At 29.0% G+C, this 22,531-nt stretch overlaps 4 protein-coding genes and 2 long non-coding RNA genes across 6 annotated transcripts; 3 read left to right on the top strand and 3 right to left on the bottom strand.

Moving 5' to 3' along the window:
- Positions 1 to 89: 89 nt before the first annotated feature.
- Positions 90 to 18,446, bottom strand: LOC141528836 (uncharacterized). Its single transcript, XM_074245090.1, has 16 exons — positions 18,094 to 18,446; positions 15,781 to 17,971; positions 15,465 to 15,705; positions 15,125 to 15,386; positions 14,938 to 15,057; positions 14,787 to 14,877; positions 14,222 to 14,358; positions 13,969 to 14,148; positions 9,962 to 10,022; positions 1,464 to 1,583; positions 1,283 to 1,400; positions 948 to 1,209; positions 707 to 820; positions 550 to 640; positions 360 to 496; positions 90 to 304 (listed from the first exon to the last, which is right to left on the bottom strand). The coding sequence occupies exons 2-16, from the start codon at positions 15,922 to 15,924 to the stop codon at positions 115 to 117; spliced, it is 2,268 nt and encodes a 755-aa protein (XP_074101191.1). The 5' UTR covers positions 15,925 to 17,971; positions 18,094 to 18,446; the 3' UTR covers positions 90 to 114.
- LOC141528998 (odorant receptor 13a-like) lies at positions 2,272 to 6,252 on the bottom strand. The gene is made up of 8 exons (XM_074245325.1): positions 5,965 to 6,252; positions 5,768 to 5,887; positions 5,199 to 5,316; positions 4,858 to 5,119; positions 4,686 to 4,781; positions 2,907 to 2,997; positions 2,594 to 2,730; positions 2,272 to 2,522 (listed from the first exon to the last, which is right to left on the bottom strand). The coding sequence occupies exons 1-8, from the start codon at positions 6,106 to 6,108 to the stop codon at positions 2,339 to 2,341; spliced, it is 1,152 nt and encodes a 383-aa protein (XP_074101426.1). The 5' UTR covers positions 6,109 to 6,252; the 3' UTR covers positions 2,272 to 2,338.
- LOC141529007 (uncharacterized) lies at positions 7,500 to 8,412 on the top strand. The gene is made up of 3 exons (XR_012479492.1): positions 7,500 to 7,588; positions 7,659 to 7,764; positions 8,290 to 8,412. It is a non-coding gene; the product is annotated as an uncharacterized LOC141529007 (long non-coding RNA).
- LOC141529005 (odorant receptor 13a-like) lies at positions 7,566 to 9,290 on the bottom strand. The gene is made up of 8 exons (XM_074245335.1): positions 9,120 to 9,290; positions 8,932 to 9,051; positions 8,733 to 8,850; positions 8,379 to 8,640; positions 8,217 to 8,312; positions 8,072 to 8,162; positions 7,859 to 7,995; positions 7,566 to 7,750 (listed from the first exon to the last, which is right to left on the bottom strand). Exons 1-8 carry the CDS (start codon positions 9,288 to 9,290, stop codon positions 7,567 to 7,569), a joined length of 1,179 nt encoding a protein of 392 aa, XP_074101436.1. The 3' UTR covers position 7,566.
- LOC141529006 (uncharacterized) lies at positions 9,257 to 10,074 on the top strand. The gene is made up of 3 exons (XR_012479491.1): positions 9,257 to 9,388; positions 9,466 to 9,586; positions 9,908 to 10,074. It is a non-coding gene; the product is annotated as an uncharacterized LOC141529006 (long non-coding RNA).
- Positions 18,447 to 19,528: 1,082 nt separating the features above from the next.
- On the top strand, positions 19,529 to 22,226 carry Csul (protein arginine N-methyltransferase 5). The gene is given in 9 exon segments (XM_074245317.1): positions 19,529 to 19,750; positions 19,838 to 19,956; positions 20,028 to 20,431; positions 20,489 to 20,907; positions 20,984 to 21,282; positions 21,339 to 21,542; positions 21,605 to 21,786; positions 21,877 to 21,901; positions 21,904 to 22,226. Coding segments are annotated over 9 exon segments (1,866 nt in total). The 5' UTR covers positions 19,529 to 19,661; the 3' UTR covers positions 22,029 to 22,226.
- The last annotated feature ends 305 nt before the right edge of the window (positions 22,227 to 22,531 follow it).

Genomic DNA, 22,531 nt, shown 5'->3' on the forward strand with positions numbered 1-22,531 from the left:
TTGTACAAAAAAAAAAAAAAAAAAAAAAAATAAATCATTGTTTTAATTTTAATCAGCTGATTAAATTTAAATTAATTATAGGTAATGTAGTAACTATAAATTAATTAAATATACTTATGCCTCCATTGACGTAAGAACGGCAAAATATGACATTGAAGTTTTCATTACAGAGCTGAAATTCTCCACACTCATGGTATAAATTTTACCGGCAGTTATTCGTGATGTTATTCTTCCTCGCATCAGTATCATAATTATCAAGATTCTTCTTATTTCCTTGGGATAATTATACCACCGAGCTGCGGATCTATAAAAAGATAAATTAAATCCAAGTTCGTAGGTATTTTTATAAAAATAATTACATTGAAGCATTGACACGCTGACTGTTGTCAATGAGCTTTTGTCCGACGTAACTCAAAAAAAATAAGTGAGTGACTTGGCCCATTGCATACCAAAGACACCGGATTCTTTCACCAATTTCACTTAGCAAAACTACAAACTGAATTTATTATTTAAAACTACACTGATAATTTAAAATTAAAAAATACAAACTTGAAAGCCTGTCGCACTCAATCCAATAACAATGACACCGAGTAATACAAAAAAATAATTCGAGTAATATTTTTCCACAAGCTTTACAAATCTAAAATCATAAAAGTATATGTTAAAAAAAAAATTTTAATTCAATCTTAATCATTATTTTACTTACTGCAGAATGTCTCGGTGCATTTTTACGCAAGTTATAACCGAGTTCAAGGAATTGTCTCGATTAATTAAATTTTTTTTCGTATTATTACCTTCTGCTAAATTTTCCAAACGTCGTCTAGCAATATAATATTATTAATTTTATTATCTATTATTATTATTATTATTATTATTATTATTATTATTATTATTATTATTATTATTATTATTATTATTATTTTTGTTTTCAGATTATTGCTAATTACCCAATAATGGTGAACATACTGGATGCGTGTTGAACAAAACCTGCGTAAAGTGAATCAAACCCTACCAGAACAGTCAACGCAATGGGAGTGACTATTGCACCATGAGGATAGAAGAAAAAAAAATGTTTCTGGATATCTACAAAGTATTCAGCTGGATACGGTAGGATTCTTTCCCTCGTTTCATTTAATGGAATAAAAATATCGAGAATGGGCGACATTAATGGCAAAATAATATATACTGTCGCTACACATATCAATCCACCTGTAAAGGTCAAGAAAATTTTTTTAATTTGTTTCACTAAAAATATTTCCATAATTCAAGTTTAATAATTAACTGTAATAGACATTCATTATCATTTGATGAATCCGGGCGTCATTACGCAGAATTTCAAATTCTGAGTCTTCTAAATTAGATTCCCAGTTTTTTTTTACTTGAAGTAATAAATATTTAGCCTGTTATAAAAATAAAATAAATAATTTATTTTAAATTTATATAATAATAGATAAGACACTGACCTTTTTTATATTTAAATGACAGTTTGTTATTTTGACTTGAATCATAGAAAAATATACAAGAATCGGAATACTGTAGAGAGTTTCTGCCAAATTTCCCCACGCAACAGCGACTTTTAAAAACTATAAATCGTTCACAAATGAATTAAACTGTCGTTATTTTAAAAAATTTTAAGTTTTACAAAGTACCACACAAATGAATATACTTTGTATGATCAAGTAAACTAGAGTCCCGATAATTCTTCGCTGACTGACCGGCTGAAAAGGCCATACTCCTATCGCGGACAAAAGATACTTTGTTTTCCTCCAATACAGGGTATCAAAGACGTCCATTGTTGGAAAGGGAATAATATTACATGTCTTTGAAAGTGTTTTGAGGTAACGAAACTTTAAAAAGACTGTAAGATTATAAGATAAGCCCCTGAAAAGACATCAATCACGGATTATTGGAAAATGAATATTTGACGATACACTGAATCGGAAGCCATTTAGTTATTCATTAATATTCTAACGGGGTAATGAAGATCAATATCGGGTTTGTATCACGAAGAAGAAGTTTATTATTCTCATTCTATCTATTTTACAGTAAAGTTGTCGGGCTATTATGAGAGTTAAACTTTTATTTTGATATTTTTTTTTGGTCACATTTAAAATATATAGCAAAAAATTGAAAAATTATTTAAGGTAAGTTTTTTTTTTTTTTTTTTTTTTTTTTTTTTTTTCCTTTATAAAAATTCTAAACTGTAGGATAATTCAATAATGTTGAATTAAAAATAAATAGATCTGAAATTTATATTTATGGTATCCAGAATATATTATTTATTAACTTAATAATATTCAGTGATAATTAAACAATAAACAACTACGAAAAAATAAAATTACTGGGCTGAAGTTAAAACTGTAAAATACGAAAATGATGACTTCATAATCGCGCCAAAGTTTGCTACAGACATAACATAAATTTTCCCCGCAGTTAATGATGAGACCGATTTACTTCTTATCATCATTATCATCAACAATATTTTCATCTTCTGAGGGAAACTATACCATTTGGCAGCACACCTGTTAAATTAATAATATTTAAATTTAAAAACAAAAAAAAAATTGAATGAAAAGAAATTGTAAAAAATTACATTGATTCATTGACAGTCGCACTGTGTTCGATTAATTTTTCTCCAAAATAACTCAAGAAGAATAAATGAGTGACTTGGCCGGTTCCATACCAAACAATTCGTATTTTTTCAAAGGCGTCATTCTCCATAACTACAAACTAAGTGTTTAATTAATTTTCAGTGAAAACAAATTTTTATGACATTAGCAGTAACTTGATAATTTTTTAATTTTATTTAACAAACAAATTTTTTCAGAATATTTTTTTTTTTGCCATAATTTATTTTGTAAAAAAATTATTAAATATCTGCTAAGTTAATTTTCATAAATACAAACTTGAAAACCTGTAGCGCTTAGCATCAACACCATGACACCCAGCATAAAAAAAAAGTAATTGGTGTAATGTTCTTCTAAAAGCGTAGTAAACCTTCGAGAATTAAAATTAATAAATTAAAAAAAAAAAAAAAAAAAAATAATAATAATAATAATAATAATAATAATAATAATTATTATTATTATTATTATTATTATTTTGTTATTAAATGCTCAGGGGGGTTATCCCCGGAGTCCGATTCTCCGAGGGCCCAGCCTGAGCTCCATCCGTTACTGCTGGACCACTCCGCACAACAAGGCGGTTAGTGATCACAGCAGGCCAAAGTCATTTCCCTTAAGAGACGGAGAGAACCAAGTAAAACAGCCTTCTGCATCCTAACTGCCAAGAACTCAGCTTTTGATGAGCAAGCTGGAACTTTGGCAAGTGAGGATACAAAAGACTGTTTCATCCCTCCTAGGACGCCAACAATCAGGACGACAAGCTTGACACGGTAACCTGGGTAAAGTTTGCCAATTTCAAACAGGAGATCCTGATATATTTGTCTTTTGTGCTCTTCTTTGGCTGAGATGTTGTATTCAGCCGGGGCCGAGAACTCAATGACATAAATGTCACGAGTGGCCTTGTCGAAGAGCACAATATCAGGTTTGTTGTGATCTATCCGCCGGGTTGTTGCAAATGGCATGTTCCAATAAATTTTGCAACTGTCATTCTCAACAACCTGGGGAATATCTCCTGGCAAATAAGGCAGCACTGGTGTCACGTCAATACCGTAGCAATGACGAAGATAGTAGTACAGTACTCTCAGGGCAGCATTGTGACGCTGGATATATGCACCTCTCGCCAGCACTGGACATGCCGACAAAAGGTGCATAAGCGTCTCCGGATGTTGTCTACACCTCCTACAGGACGTGTCCGGAAGCTGCACCTGGAGCACCTTGCTACGGTACTCAAGAGTGTTAATGACACCATCTTGGCAGGCAAATATGAACCCTTCAGTCTCGGACATCAGGCCCGCTGACTTTAAGAAGGAAAACGTCAGCTGGATGGACAAGCCATGATCACGCACGTGTTTAAAGAACACGCTGTGCATGGACTTGTCCATCAGTTCGCCAAGGAGTAGTTTTTCCTCGGCGTTCCTGATGACGCTCTTAAATTCCTCCTTTCGGAGTTCCATAAGAGCGTTTATTTCTCCAAGACCAAGGGTTCTTGCCGCATATATTGCTGCCTTATACAAGAATGACCCCTTATGCGCATTTTCATGTTTATGTACAATTTGCATAAGAAAGTCATCCTCGTCTGCAGTGAAATTGACAACTTCGTGAGTTAAACCCAGGACCAAACGGTCGTGAAGCCGCTCCAAACTCTGCAAACCTCTCCCACCGATGGACCGGGAGAGGTATAATCTGGCGACTGATGAATTGGGGTGCATGCTCCGATTCATATTAATGATCTTACGGGTTTTGATGTCGAGATCTCGTAAATCCTTTCGGGTCCATTTCAGGACACCGAAAGAGTATAGTAAGACTGGGACAGCGAGCATGTTAGTAGCTGAGACTTTGTTTTTGCCGGAAAGTTCGGAGGACCAAATTTTCCGGAGTCTCCTAACATACTCGCTCTGGAGAGTTGTTCGGACTTCAGAGACCGCATGCATGCGGTGCTCTTCCATTCCTAGATATCTATACAACTCCCCGGCGTCTATTATTATTATTATTATTATTATTATTATTATTATTATTATTATTATTATTATTATTATTATTATTATTATTAAAACTACTTACTGTAGAAGATCCTTATGCATCTTAATACAAATTACCAGTGAATTGATACCACTTTCGTTTTGATCGTTGTCGGCAGTCAAATTTTTCAAACGATTTCTAACAATTTATTGCTACTGTTATAAATCGAGAGTTTTTATTATTGTTAATGCTGTCAATAAATAAAATTAATTACCCAATTATAGTGAACATTGTACAAGCGTGTTGTACGAAAGCGACATACAGTGCGTCAAATGCAAAAAACGCCGTTATAGCTGTCCAATTAACTAAAAACTGATGAGCGTAGAGTTTATTAAAATGTATTTTAGGATTAATAAAGTATTGAGTGGGAAATGGCAATACTCTTGGTCTTGTTTCATTTAATGGCATAATTACATCAAGTATCATCGGAGCCATTGGCTCACAAATGTAAATTATGGATATTGAAAAGCATCCCACTGTAAATTATTAATCATATATTGCACAAAATCTTTAAATATTCGTTTAATTAATAGATATTTTTAGTGCAATACTCACTAATGTAGATATCCATTATCATTTTGTACAAACGATTCTCACTTTTTAGTAATTCAATCTCTGAATTCTCTAAATTTGATGTCCAATCATTTTTAACTCGCAGAAGTAAATTTTTCACCTAAAAATTTTTATTAAAAAAATTATACTGAAGAGTTAGCTGTCAATTTAAAATTAAAAAATTTATTTTTAATTTTTTGAGGAAGTTAATTAAATATGAAACCAATATTTGTGTTTAATAATCTAATTAAATTTTTATTTAAACTTCTAAAATATAATTAAATGATATTGTAAAAATATAACGAAGAATATAGAGATAATAATTATAATATAATAAGGCACGTGTTAACACGTAAAACCGCCAAGAGTACATAGCACGAGAAAGAATAAAAAAAATGTAGGAGAGAGGAGTCGTATGCGCCGTCAAGCGGCGCGTAGATTGCCGCCAACTCACTAGCGATAATAATAATAAGCTTAAGCTGGCTTGGGTAAATCTCGACTTTTTAACAAATTTTCACATTTTGAATTTTTTTATTAAATTTATTTTATTATTATGGGGTGTACAATATTACCTTGTTTATGTTAACATATGAATTAGTTATTTTAATTTGCACCACCGAGTGATAAATAAATACTGGAAAACAGTCAAGCGTTTCAGCCAACTGCCCGCGGACTTCTATCAATCTAAAAATCTAATAAACAAGTGTAAATCCAGTTTGTAGCCGCTGTTAAAAATCAAAGTAACTGTAAAACAAAAATATTAAATTACCTCTACGATGTATATACTTTGAACAATGGAAAAAACTAAAAATCCACATATTTTTCTTTGATATCCTGGCTGAAAAGGCCATGTGCCTACTATAGAGCACAGTTTCTTTGTTGTCCCCCAGTGGTAGCTATCAAAGAAATCCATTTTTACCGGAAAAAATAAAATTGCGTGCGATAAGTATTATTTTGCGAACCGGAGACTTTCAATAGACAAAAAGAACAAACATCTCCAAAGCTTTTATATCGACATCAATCAGGTTTTAAGGGAAAGGGTTTAATGTATTATTTTTTTTGTTGTAGAAAGTATCTTTAGAAAAAAAGATCAAAGAAGAAATAAATAAACTTTTGTCTCAAGAAAAATTATTCGTGGCTTTATGTACAAAGAAAATCAATTGTAAGACTGTTGTTCCTACCTCAAGACAGGTCATTATTGTTTCAACTTTCTTGGGATAAAGTCGACTTTAAATTATTACTAAGAAATAAATTAATTCATATTGATAATTTTTTTTTTTTTTTTTTTTTTTCTGTCTGTAAATAGAATTATTATTTAACAATAATATATCTTGAAAAATAAATCAGTGAGGTGAGTTTTATAAAAATTAAAATCTTTCATTATTCATTACTATAAAAAATATTGATTGTTTGTAAATAATGTGTATTTATTTTTAGGATCATTAATAAAATAGAGTAATTATTGTGCAGATTGGAAAACCGTGAAGTAAAATGGGGAAGTTTTTATTTATTAACTAACTGACCCGGTGAACTTCGTATCACCTACAACATTTTTTTTTACAACTTTTATTCGTGATTATCAACCTTTAAACTCTAATTTATTTTTGTCAACAATTAACACTGGTGTTATATTGTGTATGGTTAAAATAATGGTTCCATGGTAATAGTGATCCTTGGACAAAATATCCCCCAAAAAAATATCCCCGTGACAAAATGTCCCCGACAATTGATACCAAACAGACAGAATTTATTAATAAAACCATAAATAACAAAGATAAATACACACATAACATTAAAATTACATGAGTAAAATCACATTAATATTTTCAAAATAGGGAGCTAAAATAATAAGTAACAACAAATTACGGCAAAAAATTATAAATTCATTTAATCATTATTATCAATTACTTTATATCTAAAACATTTGACAACAATTGCAATATCGGATAATAACAATAATATTACACTAATGGGCTATTATAATACTTATTACGCAAAATTGTCAAATTTACAACAATATAATAATAATTATTAAATATGAATGTCGAACAAACATGGTTTTTGTGTGTGTTTATTCGATAAAGCGTAACAATAGCGATTCCGATACAAAATTAACAATTTTTTTTTTTTTTTTTTTTTTTAGCTGAACTTTCGGATTTTCCAAAAAATTTTTTTTTTTTCTAAACCATCCCTGAATTATAGCGAACAAAACAAAAAAATTTGTTTAAATCGGTCCAGCCGTTTTTGAATTTTAGCGTGACTAATGCACAGCAATTCATTTTTATTTATATAGAAGATTATTGAGTTTAACATAAATATCTACGTTACAATGTTGGTTTTAAAAAATATAAAATTAATTTAAAAAAATCAATCACTGGACAGATCTTAAGACGGTAAAAAAAGACATTGACGTTTTCATTACGGAAGAACAGTTTTCAATTGACATTATGTAAATTTTTCCAGCCGATAGCGTCGTTGTTGTTTTACCTCTCGTCAGTACCAAAATAATCAACAGTTTCATCTTTCGTGAATAATTGTACCACTTAGACATGCATCTGTTAAAAAATATGTGAGTAATTTAATTGAAACTATTTTTTTTTTTCCCTTTCTTTTCAGAGATAATTAAAAAAAAAAAAAAAAAAAAAAAAAAAAAAAAAAATTACATTGACTCATTGATGTATTCACTGCAATTGATTAATCTTTGGCCAAGATAACTCAGAATAAACAGATGAATCACCTGGCCTGCTCCGGACCAAATGCATTTTATTTTAGCTCCGAAATCCGTCGCCAAAACTGTGAGCTGTTGTAATTAAAAATTTTTTTACAATAACTAGTACCAAAATCTATTAACAAAAAATAAGTATTTAAGTACAAACTTGAAAACCTGTAACTGTGAGCCCGAGCACAATATTACCGAGCAATAGAAAAAAATAATTTGTATAGTTTTCTTCCAAACGTTCTGAAAATCTTTCAGGAAATTTATACACAAGTGTAACATAAATATTTTATATATTTACTCACTTCAAAAGGTCCTGGTGCATTTTAATGCAAACTACCAAAGACTTAAGGGAATTATCTTTTTTGTTTGTTCCAGATTTCAAGTTCTTCAACCGCCCCCTGGAATTTTTTTATCATTGTTCTTCTCTAAGGTTAAGCTAAGTCAAAAATTCAAGCTATATTTACCCAAGAATTGTAAACATGCTGCAGACATGGGAAACTAACCCTGCATAAGTCATATCAAAGGCCAGAAAATAGGATAGTACTAAGGGGGTCACTATGCAGCTGTGGATGTACAGTATGTAAAAATTATTCTGAATATCCACAAAATATTCTACGGGATAAGGTAAAATTCTCTGCCTTGTTTCGTTTAATGGAAGAACTACATCCAGAAATATTGGAACTATTGGTACTACTGCATAAATAATAGCTACTGAAGATAACCCGCCTGAGTAACATTAAATATAATTTATCAAAGTATTAAAAATTTTATTTTTATTTTTATTTTTAAAGGAGGAAGGTAATTTTAGAAAAAATTACTTGAATAATAATTCATTACAACTTTATAAATCCGTGCATCCTCACGCAATATTTTAATTTCATGGTCATATAAATCTGATTCCCAATTTCTCTTAATTTGCAGTAACAAAACTTTGACCTGTAAAAATAATTAAATTATAAAAAATTAAATATAAAATTTTGAAAAAAAAAAAAAAAAAAAAAATCTAAATTTAAATACCTGTTTTATGTTAAAAAGGCAATTTGCCATTTTTACTTGGACCATAGAATGATGCACAATAACCGGCAAACAATCAAGAGTTTCAGTCAAATTTCCCCATACTACAAACAATTTCAAAATCTAAATAAAAAAATTGTTTTAAATTTATTTGTTAAAAAACAGTGGACAAATATTTAATCAAAAAGTACCTCTGCTATGTAAATACTTTGTACGATTAAGTAAAACAAAGCTCCGAGGGTTTTTCGCTCTTTGACCGGTTTAAATGGCCACGCGCCTAACGCAGACAATAGCTTCTTTGTTGTTCCCCAATGCATGCTATCAAAGACGTCCATTGTTTTAAACAAAGTAACCTCTAACATGTTTTTTCATGGAATATTGCTATAGCAAAACTTGAAAGAGATTAAAAAATTCAAAGATCTAAAGATTCTAGCTTTTGAAAGGACATCAATTGAATCTGGTAAGAAAGAGCATACTTTATATAAAGCTTTTATAATAAAAATCAATATCTCGGATATTCTGTATTCTGAGTTTCAGTTTATTCTTACTTTGGCAGTCGGAGCAGTTAGAATTCCCTACAAGACACTTGAATCAATACTAAATATTATGTCTACAATTATATTAATAAATTAATTATTCTTCATAAATTTTATTATTTGTAAGTACAATTTAAACTATTATTATTAATTTATAATAATTTCAGATTATTAAAATGTAAAATTAATAAATTATGAGCAGTAAGTTCTATTTAAATGATTTAATTTGGGCGTGATTACATAAATATATCTATTTTAAATACTAATCAATGAAGAGTAGTGACAATTATTGTTACTATAATTGTCAATTAATTATTGCAGTGATAAAAGGATTGTACAGTATGAAAAGGATGTCTTCATGACCTATTAAATTTTTTATTTTATTAATTTTTCAGTGTAATTTAAAACTAATACTGTGTACTTACATTAGCAAAATTTTCTAGAGTCATAAAAAAAAGTTTTCCAGCTGAGAGTCTGCAAACTATATTACTTCTTACCATCAGTAAAACCACCATCGGTTTCATTTCAGGAGGAAAATTGTACGTTTTAGCGGCACATCTAAATAGATAATTGGTAAAATTATTTTTAAAATAAAAATATTAATTATATTAATTATAATTGATTACATTGACTCAAAAACATATGCGCTGTGGTCCATCAATTTTTGGCCGAATGAACTTAAGTAATAAATATACAATACTTGACCAAACAAAAACGCACAGCACTGTATATTGTCTTCCATGCTAGAAGCCATCGCTACAAACTTAAATAATAATTTTAAAAATATTTTTCGGTTTTTTTAAAACAGAGTTAATTAATACTAACTCGAAAACCTATCGTACTCAAGCCTATAGCATTTACAGTGAGTATTAACAGTAGAAAAAAACTATAATTGTCCTCTAAAAGCGATACAAACCTTAAAAAAAAAAAATTATTAATTAAAACAGTTAATTTGTAAATAAATGTTTACAAAAAAAAAAAAAAAAAAAACTCAACTCAAGCGCATCTTGATGCATTTTCACACAAACAGCGATTGATTTAATTAATTCACTTTTTACTTTATTACTTGCAATAATTTCTAGCCCGTCGCCTAAATTGCGTAAGCGTCGCCTGAAAAATGGAGATTATTATTGATGGAAACTTATTTTTTAAAAGATAAAATTAAGTTTTTTAATGGATATAAATACCCGATAATTGTAAACATACTGCAAGCAGTTTGACACATTGTGAAGTAATTTGTTTTAAACGTTACAAAGGTCCATGCAAGAACAATTATCGCGATATAATTATGGAGTAAAATATACGACGAGTATTTTTGAGAATCCAGACCGTAGCAGTCGTGAAATATGAAAGTCCTTTCTCTTGTTTCATTTATCGGTATAAATATATCGAAAAGTACTGGTGACAATGTCGTTATCCCATAAAAGACTGGTTGTGAGTAGTAAAAAACTGAAAATAAAAATTTAATTGATAAAAAAAATAATTTTAAAATTATAAAAAGTACTCACAGTAATAAGAATGCATCGCAGCTTTGTGAGCGATACCATCATTCTTCAAAATTTTAATTTCTGATTCATCCAACAAATCAGACTCCCAAAAATTTTTTACAAGCACCAATAAATTTTTCACCTAGGCAAAATAATTAAAAATTAATTTATTAAATTAAATATTAATTATTAATTATTAAATTAATTTTATTTGCCTTATTTATGTGAAGATAATTGCACGAAGCGGTGATTTGTGCGGTTGTTGCGAAAATAGCCGTGGGTAAAACGGTGACTGTCTGGGCTAAATCACCCCAAACTAGTGCCAGCTTGATAATCTCGAGGATCATTATACTTTCTATCAAAGATAATACAATGCACCTGACAACGATACCATATACGTGCGGTTGAAAGGGCCAAGAGCCATTTAAAAGCAAATGAATTTTCGTGGAATGCCAGAAGGCTTCGTTGAAAACTTTCATATCTTTTTCTTTGATGTAACTATCTATAACCACTCAGTCCTTTTGTTTCTTCTGTTTTAACTATTATTTGTTTTAATCCCCTTACTCAGGCAATATTTTCTCAAAATAAAGTGAATACAATATTGGAAAGCTTTTAACGACTGCTACTTACTTCAAACGTTTATTCATTTATTCAAGGGCTATTAGTCTTAAAAATATATATATTACTTTGAGACAAACTGAATACTTTATTTAGTTCGTCGAATCCATTAGCGAATTTATTTTACACCAAACCAAAAATAAATGCTCTTTCTTCTTTGTAAATATTGATTTTTGTGTCATTTGTATATCAGCCATTGTCAGTTCAAGTTGGTTCTTTCCAAAGAACTCTGTGTTTACTTTCTGATAATTTTACTAAGTATTTAGAAATAAATCTAACTAAATATTTTTGATCAATCAATTTATTACAATTCAAAAAATAACTTAAGTTTTTTAAATAAATCACAAAATTTTTATGATTTAATATTTACAAAAATTTTGATACAAACTTAATAGATTACTTATGTGTATTGTTAAAGTGATACATTGTTAATAATTGTAAAATTTTTTTCTAAATCAAACCCAAAAAAAATTGCTGATTGATTTAATTGTCAATTATTGGACTGATAACAGAACCGTACAGTAAGACAAACGACGTTTTTATGACCTATAAATTTAATCCACAGTTAATTTTTCAGTGAAATTTAAATTTAGTGTAAACTTACATTAGCGAAATTTTCTAATATGACATAATAAATAGTTTTCCTGCAGTTAGTTTAGTCGGGATCATACTTTTAAGCATTAATATAATAACTATTGGTTTCATTTCTTGCGGAAAATTTTATGACTTATACACGCATCTAAATAAATTAAATAACCACTAATTTTTTTAATTTACATAATATTAAATCCTTTGACTATTTTATAAATTATATTTACATTGATTCAAAAACATATTCGCTGTGATCAATTAATTTTTGTCCAAAGGTACTTAGTAGTAGTATATGTAAAACACTTGACCAGCCAGGTATACGTAAGACATTGTACGTTGTGTTCAAAATCATTCAAGTTAGTAGTTATAAACTGCAAAAAGTTGAATAGTATAAAAATTTTTACTAACTCGAATACCTATTGTTATCATGCCCACAGCATTGACCGCAAGTACTCCCAATAAAAAAGTGCTGTAGTTGTTTTCCAATTGTAAAACAAAGCTTTGAAAAATTTTTAAATTAATTTAACAGGTATTTGATTATTTAAAAAATTTTTTTAACATTAAATAAATTAAAAAAAAAAAAAAAAAATAATAAAACCTACTCGAGAGTGTCTTGATGCATTTTTACGCAATAAATATAAATTGATTTAATGAGCTTTAATTTCAATTCATTGTTAATAGTAATCACATCCAGCCCATCTCCTAAAATTCTTACGCGACGTCTGCAAATATTAATAATAATAATAATAATAATAATAATAATAATAATAATAATAATAATAATAATAATAATAATAATAATAATAATAAAACAATATTAATTTCTTAAATTAAATGTATAAAAAGACTTTAAACAATTATAAATATTATAAATACCCAATAATTGTGAACGAAAACTGAAAAAAAAAAAAAAAAAAAAAAAAAAAAAAATAAGAATTTAATTTAAATAAAAAAATGTAATTTAATGATTATTTATTATTTGCCTTATTTAGATTGACGTGGTTACTCGTAACTGAGACTTGTATTACCGCGACGTAAAGGATAACCGGCAAAACGGTAAGTGTCATCATCATCAAATCCCCGGCGACATAAAACAACCTGATAATTTCAAGGATCATGATACTTTCGATGAAAGAAAAGACCATGCATCTGAGAAGAATTCCATAAACAGGTCGTTGGAAGGGCAATGCTCCGTTTGCTACTAAGTGCATTTTCGTGGAGCGCCAGAAAGCTTTGTCAAATACGTTCATGTCTTTCTTTTCTCTCTATTTAATTTAATACAATGTTCTTCTATTTTCAAACTGTCAGACAGTCTTTGATACAATGTCGTCAAGCTGTTAACAAGACCGTTTAGCTTATCTTAAACGGCTGGTATTTTAAACGAGTTACTTTAAGACAAACGAAATATTTAGTTTATTCAGCGAATCCATTAGAGTATTGCCGGGTGTAAAACTAAAAAATCAATATCCTTTCTTCACAGTATTATGCATTTGTCAGTTGTATACCAGTCCTCGCTAGGATAAGTTGTATTTTGCTACACAAACCCTCAGAAGAAATCAATATTATGCTTATATTATTTGCACACTTAATAAAAATTTTATTGGTATTTTATTATTTAAAAAAAAAAAAAAAATATTTTTTTCATTTGATAAAATGAAAAAAATTTTTTTATCTTGGCAGTAATAATTTTATTTAATTATATAATTCTATCAGTCACCAATTAGGCACATTTGTTAAATTAATATAAATGAGTGTATTTTTTTTAATTATAACTACTCTATTTATTTAATAATTTAGATTTATATTACTGAAGTGACGTAAGAACGGTGAAGTAAGAAAATGAAGTTTTTGCAACGGTTGTGAAATTTTCAAGCGACATTATATACAGCTTGCCGGCTGTTATATTTGATACTAGTTTACTTCTCATCATCAGCAGAATTATCATCGGTTTCATTTCATTGGAAAATTTATACAATTCAGCTTGGCAACTGCAATTAAAAAATTTATAAAAATAAAATTTTTTTATTTTTATATATTATGTAAATACTAGCGCGTAATTACATTGATTCGTAGACATACTCGCTGAAGTTAATCAACCTCTGCCCGAAGTAACTTAAAAAAAATAAATGAGCTACGTGACCAAAAAAGTAGCTGATGCACTGAACTCTTCCTTCGATTCCGTCTATCAAAACTACAAACTAAATAGGCTAATTAATTTTATTATTTAAATAAAGATTATAAAATGCTGGTTTAATAAAAAATGATTTTTAGGTATAATTAATTATAGAATTTTATTCATTTTAATCATACTTTTGTTTTACTCTTAATTTTCAGAATAAATTTTTTACTGCTCACAGAAGATCAAATTTGAAGAGGAAGAATTTATTTTTGTTAAATATTAAAAGGTATAAAATTAATAAAATCAATCAAAGAATAAAAGAAATTATAAATTCATGGATTTTATTTTATAAAAATAAATAATTTTTTTTTTTTTTTTTTTTTTTTTTTTTAGAAATTTTGGACTGTTTTGACACAACAGAAGAAATCAAAAATTGTAAGTAAAATTAATTTAATGAATGATCATTTTTTATTAAAATTTTTATCGGCATTTTATAAAAATACAAACCCGGAAACCGATAGTGCTCAATTCCAGTACAAGAATTCCGAGAATTACTAATAAATAGTTTGTATAATGTTCTTCTAAAAGTCTAACAAATCTAAAACAAATTAGAATAATAATAATAAAACAATAAATAAAAAAATTAAACATAACTTACTCTAGAACGTTTTTATGCATCTTGATGCAAATAATTATATCCTTGACACTGCTGGTAGTTTTAAAAAATTTGTCTTTTTTATTTGTGCCTCCATTCGTCCTCAAATTTTGTAAACGCCGTCTAATATAATTTTATTAAAATTAATTATAATTAAGTTAGTAGGGGAATAAATATAAAACGTAGTTACCCGATGATAGTGAACATACTGCAAGCATGCTGGATGAAAGCCGAATAAAGAGAGTCAGTACCAATGAAAGTAATAGCAATCAGCGGAGAAACTATGTAAGAGTGTATGTAAATAAATGTCAAATTTTTTTCAGGTTCGACAAAGTATTCTGCTTGATACAGGAAAATTCTCGCTCGTGATTCATTCAAAGGTGAAATAATATCAAGAGCGACGGGAATTAATGGCATTAATTCATAAGAAATTGTCGAGCTGTAAAGAATAACTAAAAAATTTTATTAATTTTTTTTTTTTTTTTTAATAATTTAAATGATTAATTTTATTAATAATAATTAATACTCACTAAAATATAAACTCATAAAGTTTTTGTGTCTTTGGCCGTCATTTCTCAAAAATTTAATCTCTGATTCGTTCAATAAACCAGACTCCCAATCATTTTTTATTCTCAGCAATAAATTTTTCATTTTATTGAGATTGATATGAACGTTGAGAATTTTAATTTGGGTTATTGAGTGCAAAACTAAGATAGGAATACACTCCAAGGTAAGCTCCAAGTCACCCCAGACTTCAATCAATTTAATTAGCTGTAAAATAAAAAATTTTTTAAACACCATAAATATTTTTTTTTTTTTTTTTTTTTTTTTAGAAGAAATTTTCACCTCGGAAATGTACAAGCTTTCAAACAAGAAACAAACTACTGTTCTTATTATTATTATTGCGATGTAAGATTGAAAGGGCCAAGCACCGATCACAGAAAGATGGATCCTGGTTGCTCGCCAGTATAAATCATCAAACAAGTTCATTGTGAAATGAAAATGAAAATGAAACACAATGCAACTTTATTTCTGCTTTCATTGTCCGCTAAACTACTGTTTCATACTTTATGTATAGAAGGAATTTTTATGCAATGTCTCTTTGGGGCATAAAGACCTTTATGAAGATGTAAAACCTTTAATTTCAAATGTACATATTTAATATGCTTTTAATGCAGTCACGCAAGTTCGGCTAGACTCTTAATCGATATTATTGCAAACTTACAGTATTTCTTCTTTGTCATTTCTACTCCAACTTTCTTACCGTCAACTTCTATAATTTTGAGTGTTGAGTATTTTTTATTTGCTCCAAAAAATTATTTTTAAAAAATTGCATTCGTAGTTTTTTAAAATTTCTAAATGTCAATTTTTTTTTGCAGTAATTTATTTTTTAAAAAAATTATTAAATATCTGCTACTTTAATTTTCATGTTTTTTTTTTATATAATAAAGATTTTAAATTATTAACATGCAAAAATATTTTGTAAATAAATTGATTCAATTTTTTTAAGTTTTACTTTATAGATAAATAATTTAATAATTTTTTTCCACTTTTTTAAACACTTTTGAAAATTCGTTAAAACTCGTTATTTTCCGGTAATCACCGGTCTACCATCGGTCAAAATCGGCAACCACTGAAAATTCCGGCTGAAATGCAGATAAACATAACGCCAAAACCAACATGCGCTCTAACTCTTAACAATATAACAAAGAAACTAATAAAATAAATAAACAAATACCTCACTACATGTCAATATCAATAATTACTAACTAATTATAACTAAATTATTAATTTATTTAAATTTATTATGAGTGTGAGAATTGGTCCGATTCCGTGCGGGCACGGGAAATGGTCATTTTACCACGCTTTTGCGCATGCGCACGGGTAAATTACCAAATGACCGGATTATGACCGCACCCGTGCTCCCTCGCTAAAAAAGATTACTTACGCATGTGCGCGGTTGATTTTCAACTGAGCGAAATATTTAAACTTTAATATATATTTTTTCCAATTAATTTTATTAATAATTATCAATGAAATAATTTTTTCTTCTTACAGCAACCCATCAAATCTTTATAATCTAATTTTTTTTAATATAATTAAACTTAAAGCTACATTTAATTACACATACAGATATTTGAACTCTGTAAATGATCTAACTATATAATTAAACAATAGAATCTTTAATAAAAACTTTTTTTTTTTATATTGAAATAACTTTAATTAATAAAAGTAAGGTATTGTATATAATGACACTGAAGTTATACATCCGTTACGGTAAAGTTGAGTACTATAATATAAATTAACAACCTTTCGGACAAGACCAATAACTTTCTGGCTCTTGAACTAAGCCAACGCATGAAAAATGGCTCCAAAATAAGCACTTATCGCATTCAACGCTATCACTAGTACTCAATTCCATTTTACAAATTTTGCATGTCCAATAATCACTTCTTTTTTTGCTAATGATTAATTCATCCAAGTAAACAAATGCATCGCGCTCAAAATATTCTTTAATAATTTTAATTTCAATACTGTCGCTAGCCAGAGCATCGGGAATACTTTTCAAGCTTAAATGTTTTAGATTCTCTATACTTATTTTAATTTTATATTTTATAATTCTTAGATCTTTATCTTCATCAGATAAAATCAATTTTAATGTAAATATTTTTTTTTGAGGCTCTGATAAAAGCTCAAAAGAATTAGGATTATCATTCAGTTCATTAGTAGGTTGACCGAGGAAGCGATTTTTTTTACCTTTAGCACGTCCTCGAGCCCTACTTAAGTGGATTGATAATGACCCAATCGTGGATAGTGAAGCAGAAGTGCAGTTATCTTCTGATTGAATTTTTAACTCATCACTATTTGAATCATAAAGTTGCACCAATTTTTTAATGCGAGTTATTTTATTTTCGAGTTCTTCTTTGTTCCGTGAAGAGGAAAAATTAATATCTAATTTTGACAATATATAGTCAAAATCTTCATTGATGACAGTAGGAACGTCGATGATATGTGATTGATCGGAAGACGCTTCACCCTATTTAATTATGATTAGATAAAGTAACATTATTAAATATTTTTATCTAAAACTTTTCTTCAAGAATAATAGTTTTTTTTTAACTATTTATTCATAAATAAACATAGATTCATTATACTTACATTTGATGAATCTTGGTACGTAGATGATTTAACCTGCTCGTTCGATGAATCGGTCACAGAAGAAGTAAATTCAGTTGTAGTAGTAGTAGAAGTAGTACTAGAAGTAGTAGCAGCAGTTGTAGTAATAGTAGGTGATTCAGTGTTCTAAAAAATAATATAAATATTAATATAAATATACTATAGTTCTATATTTATAAGAAGATAGTTGTTTTGCTCGCTCAACTGGCAAGTTATGTTAAATTTGTTATTAAATGGCAGTCTAATAAGTTAACTTGAAAAATATCGTAAAAATAACACAAAAACTAATTTTATTTAAATTTATATTAATATTCCTGATTATACAAAATGATTAATTTTTTAATTATTTTTAAACATACTAAATCATGTAAATCATTTTGAAAATTTCACAAGTAATCATCATTAATCATTTCAAATAGTGAGAAATTAGCAAAATATAGAATGATTAATAATGATTTAAAATTTTAACTATGTCGATTTTAACTATTTTAACTATTAAATTTTAACTATTTTCGGTAGCAGTTCAACAACTCAATAAAAAACAACCTCGATCTGTGAGTGACAAAAGAAGAATAGTACTAGCTAAAGTGTCCAAGTTAGTTAACATTGTCAGTTTATCCTGTGGTCGTGAGTTTGATAGAAAGATTGAAATTATTGACGAGCTAATTGACAAATTTTCTAATAATTCGAAAATTAAAATATTGGAGGTAGATTATTTCAAGGAATTAGAAACAAGTTTGCATAACTTATCGATTAAAAATAATTACAATGAGAGTTTTAATGAATGCTCGGAAAAAGATTTAAGTAAAATTAAAACCCCGACTAAAATTAAATTAATTGGTCGGCCAAGTGGATCTATGAAGACCACAATGAGTTTAAAAAAAAAAAAAAACAAGTAATAATTGAAATTGATTATTTTATATTTTATGTTAATTTATATTATAGTACTCAACTTTACCGTAACGGATGTATAACTTCAGTGTCATTATATACAATACCTTACTTTTATTAATTAAAGTTATTTCAATATAAAAAAAAAAAGTTTTTATTAAAGATTCTATTGTTTAATTATATAGTTAGATCATTTACAGAGTTCAAATATCTGTATGTGTAATTAAATGTAGCTTTAAGTTTAATTATATTAAAAAAAATTAGATTATAAAGATTTGATGGGTTGCTGTAAGAAGAAAAAATTATTTCATTGATAATTATTAATAAAATTAATTGGAAAAAATATATATTAAAGTTTAAATATTTCGCTCAGTTGAAAATCAACCGCGCACATGCGTAAGTAATCTTTTTTAGCGAGGGAGCACGGGTGCGGTCATAATCCGGTCATTTGGTAATTTACCCGTGCGCATGCGCAAAAGCGTGGTAAAATGACCATTTCCCGTGCCCACCCGTGCCCGCACGGAATCTGACCAATTCTCACACTCATTTATTATATTAAAGTAAGGTCTAGTGATGTCAACAATTACCAACAATTACCAAGAATAATAAATTTGAGGTTAAATAGAAATTGCTCATTGTTATTTCCAGTTAAATTAAAAATGTCAGTAACTCGAACAGTCTCATGTGGCCTTAATTTCGCAGCGGCACCAGATTTGCATAGCTGCTTAGAGACTGCTCAACAATCTGGGTAATTTATTATTATTATTATTATTATAATTTATATTTGTTGAAAAAATTTTTTAAGCATTATAATTTATTTATTTTAATTAAACAGGTATGAATATATATGTGTACCCCTGGTGCATCCTCAACTGAAGCGTGAGTTTATCTCAGGACAAGCCAAAGACCATCATGAAGCATTTACTCGGGCTGACATGGTACTCAACTCTTCAGGTAATTCCCCGCGGGTTTAATTCTCATCTTTAATATCTAAAAAATTATTAAAATATTTTTTTAACATCCAGACTGGAACTCGCTGATAGTCGGAAAGTTGTCTCCATACATAAACGTGGACTCCCCGGTGCAACACGTCCGGGAGAACAGCGAGGCGATGCTGGCCCAAGAACTGTCACTGGCCTCCCACCTCAGCATTCCGGCGATAACATTTAAATTGCAGGGCGATATTAACAAGAACATCAACCTGGCGTGCATCATTAACAACAAGGTTGTCACGGTGTCTAACACTCAAATCTGGGTGCAAATCCCCATGGAAAACCCGCTCAAGCAGAAGATGTCTTACCGCACCGATGAGGAAATAGTTTGTGAGAGTCCTTGGGAGTGGTGGAACGAATTTAGGTTCATCTGTGATTTTGATAAGAAAATTGGAGTCGCTCTGATTGTCAGCCATGACTTACCAGAAGAAGATGAGGTAATTTATTTAAAAATTAAATTTATTTAATGAAACAGTAATTTATACTGTTGTTAGATCAACCGATGGCTTGGAGAACCGATAAAATGTTTGATTCTCCCAACAACTCTGTTCATAACCAACAAAAAAGGCTACCCAGTCCTGGGACGTGCTCACCAAGTTCTGATCCAAAGATTCAGTCCTCTGAATGTCCAGTTCTTGCTGACTGGAGCCAACCGATACTCGGACTTGGCGCTGTACTTCAACTACTTGGATCACGTCTGGAAAAAAGGCTCCCAGGTTCACGGGCCACTTCAGTGTTACGGTCGTGGGTACGAGGATTATCTCCAGTTTCCTCTCCAACCGCTGATGGACAACCTCGAGTCGGGAACCTACGAAGTATTTGAAAAGGATCCTGTTAAGTATTCAGAGTACCAACGAGCGATTCATCGCGCTATCACTGCTAAAATTCAAAATCAAAGTCTTGATACTACTCTGTAAGTTATAATTTTTTTTTAATTAATTAAGATTTAAAAAAACGACTTTTTTTTTTTTTTTATTAATTATTTGCAGAGTTATAATGGTTGTTGGAGCTGGACGTGGTCCTTTGGTGCGCGCTGCTCTCCATGCTGCTGACATGGCCAAAGTCAATGTTAGAGTTTATGCAGTGGAAAAAAATCCAAATGCTATTTTGACGTTACACGCTTTGAAAAATGACGTTTTTGGTCCGCGGGTGACCATTGTCTCCTCTGATATGAGACAATGGGAAGCGCCTGAAAAAGCAGATATTCTTGTTTCTGAATTGTTGGGGTCTTTTGGAGACAATGAATTGTCACCAGAGTGTTTGGATGGTGCTCAGAAATTTTTGAAAGGTATTATCTAGTAACAGCAAGGTTGCTAGTTGATAATAATTTAAATTAATTTTTAGATGACGGTGTCAGTATTCCGCAATCTTACACTTCATATATTGGTCCAGTGCAGTCATCAAAAATTTACAATGAGCTAAAACAGTGTCACGATAAGGATAAGCATCCTTTGGCTCATTTTGAGACTCCTTACGTCGTTTACTTGCACAACAAGTATCAGATTGATAAAGAACAACCTTTGTTTACTTTTAATCATCCTAATAAAGGTATTTTTAATTCTTACAATTTTATTTATTATTATTGTTATTTAATTTTATTTTATTTTTAGACGAAGTGATAAATAATTCACGATATGAAAAAAAGACATTTACTGCAGAGCAAAATTCAGTTTTGCACGGCTTCGTTGGATACTTTGACACTGTCTTGTATGAAAGTATTACTCTGAGTATCGTTCCGGATACTCACAGCCCGGGAATGTTGAGCTGGTTCCCCATTTTCTTCCCAATAAGGGTAAGATTTTTTTTTTTTTTTTTTTTTTTTTTTTTTTTTTTTTTTTTCAAATTTTTACAGTCTAGATAATAAAATAAAATTTTATGTTAGGAACCAATCCCAGTAAAAGCTAAAGAAAAATAGAGGTTTGCTTCTGGAGGAAATGCAGCTCAAAGAACGTGTGGTACGAGTGGTGTATCACCAAGCCCAAGTGTTTGGGAATTCACAACCCAAATGGACGTTCTTACACCATCGGACTTTAAATTAATTCTTCATTCCGTTTAAAAGTTATTTTTAATATTTTCTTTTCGTTCAAAAAAAAAAAAAAAAAAAAAAAAAAAAAAAGTGTTTAAGTATTTTCAAGAAATAAATAAAATAACAAAACTATTTTATTAATCCTTATTATTTAAATTCTTTAGGTCAGTTTAAATAAAAATATTTTTATCAATTTGTTGCATAAATATTATTGATTATTTATAATTCATAATTCTTGACCTTACGTGACTGTTAATTCGACCTCAATCTAGTTTTTAGGTTTTTCTGTCATTTAAAAAAAAATTTTTTTTTTTTTTTTTATTTAAATAAATCATTTAAAATTTTCAAAAATAAAATTTATAAAAAAAAAAAAAAAGTTGAAAATTTTTCATAAATTTTTGAACTAAAATTAAAAAGTTTAAATAATAGTTTTAATAAATAAAGTTTAGATAATCTAATTGATAAGAAAGGTCAGTGATTATAAATTAGCAAATGCTGTTTAATAATTTAA

This window comes from Cotesia typhae, unplaced genomic scaffold, assembly GCF_013202065.1.
Source record: "Cotesia typhae breed Kobodo isofemale line unplaced genomic scaffold, CoteBio_Ctyphae contig_44, whole genome shotgun sequence".
NCBI classification, from domain to species: Eukaryota; Metazoa; Arthropoda; class Insecta; order Hymenoptera; family Braconidae; genus Cotesia; species Cotesia typhae.

What these genes read in the sequence shown, in the direction of transcription:
- LOC141528836 (XM_074245090.1), bottom strand. Translation starts at nt 15,924, where the DNA reads ATGAACTTGTTTGATGATTTATACTGGCGAGCAACCAGGATCCATCTT. An exon ending in CGATGGTGGTTTTACTGATG is followed by an intron (nt 1,584 to 9,961) that starts GTAAGAAGTAAT and finishes AACGATTTATAG; the next exon opens with TTTTTAAAAGTCGCTGTTGC. An exon ending in AGTATGTTCACCATTATTGG is followed by an intron (nt 821 to 947) that starts GTAATTAGCAAT and finishes TTATATTGCTAG; the next exon opens with ACGACGTTTGGAAAATTTAG.
- LOC141529005 (XM_074245335.1), bottom strand. Translation starts at nt 9,290, where the DNA reads ATGTTAGAGGTTACTTTGTTTAAAACAATGGACGTCTTTGATAGCATG. An exon ending in TGTAATGAATTATTATTCAA is followed by an intron (nt 8,641 to 8,732) that starts GTAATTTTTTCT and finishes AATGTTACTCAG; the next exon opens with GCGGGTTATCTTCAGTAGCT. An exon ending in GAATACATCAATGAGTCAAT is followed by an intron (nt 7,751 to 7,858) that starts GTAATTTTTTTT and finishes ATTTTTTAACAG; the next exon opens with ATGCATGTCTAAGTGGTACA.
- LOC141528998 (XM_074245325.1), bottom strand. Translation starts at nt 6,108, where the DNA reads ATGGATTTCTTTGATAGCTACCACTGGGGGACAACAAAGAAACTGTGC. An exon ending in GATAATGGATATCTACATTA is followed by an intron (nt 5,120 to 5,198) that starts GTGAGTATTGCA and finishes AATAATTTACAG; the next exon opens with TGGGATGCTTTTCAATATCC. An exon ending in ATGCATAAGGATCTTCTACA is followed by an intron (nt 2,998 to 4,685) that starts GTAAGTAGTTTT and finishes TAATTCTCGAAG; the next exon opens with GTTTACTACGCTTTTAGAAG.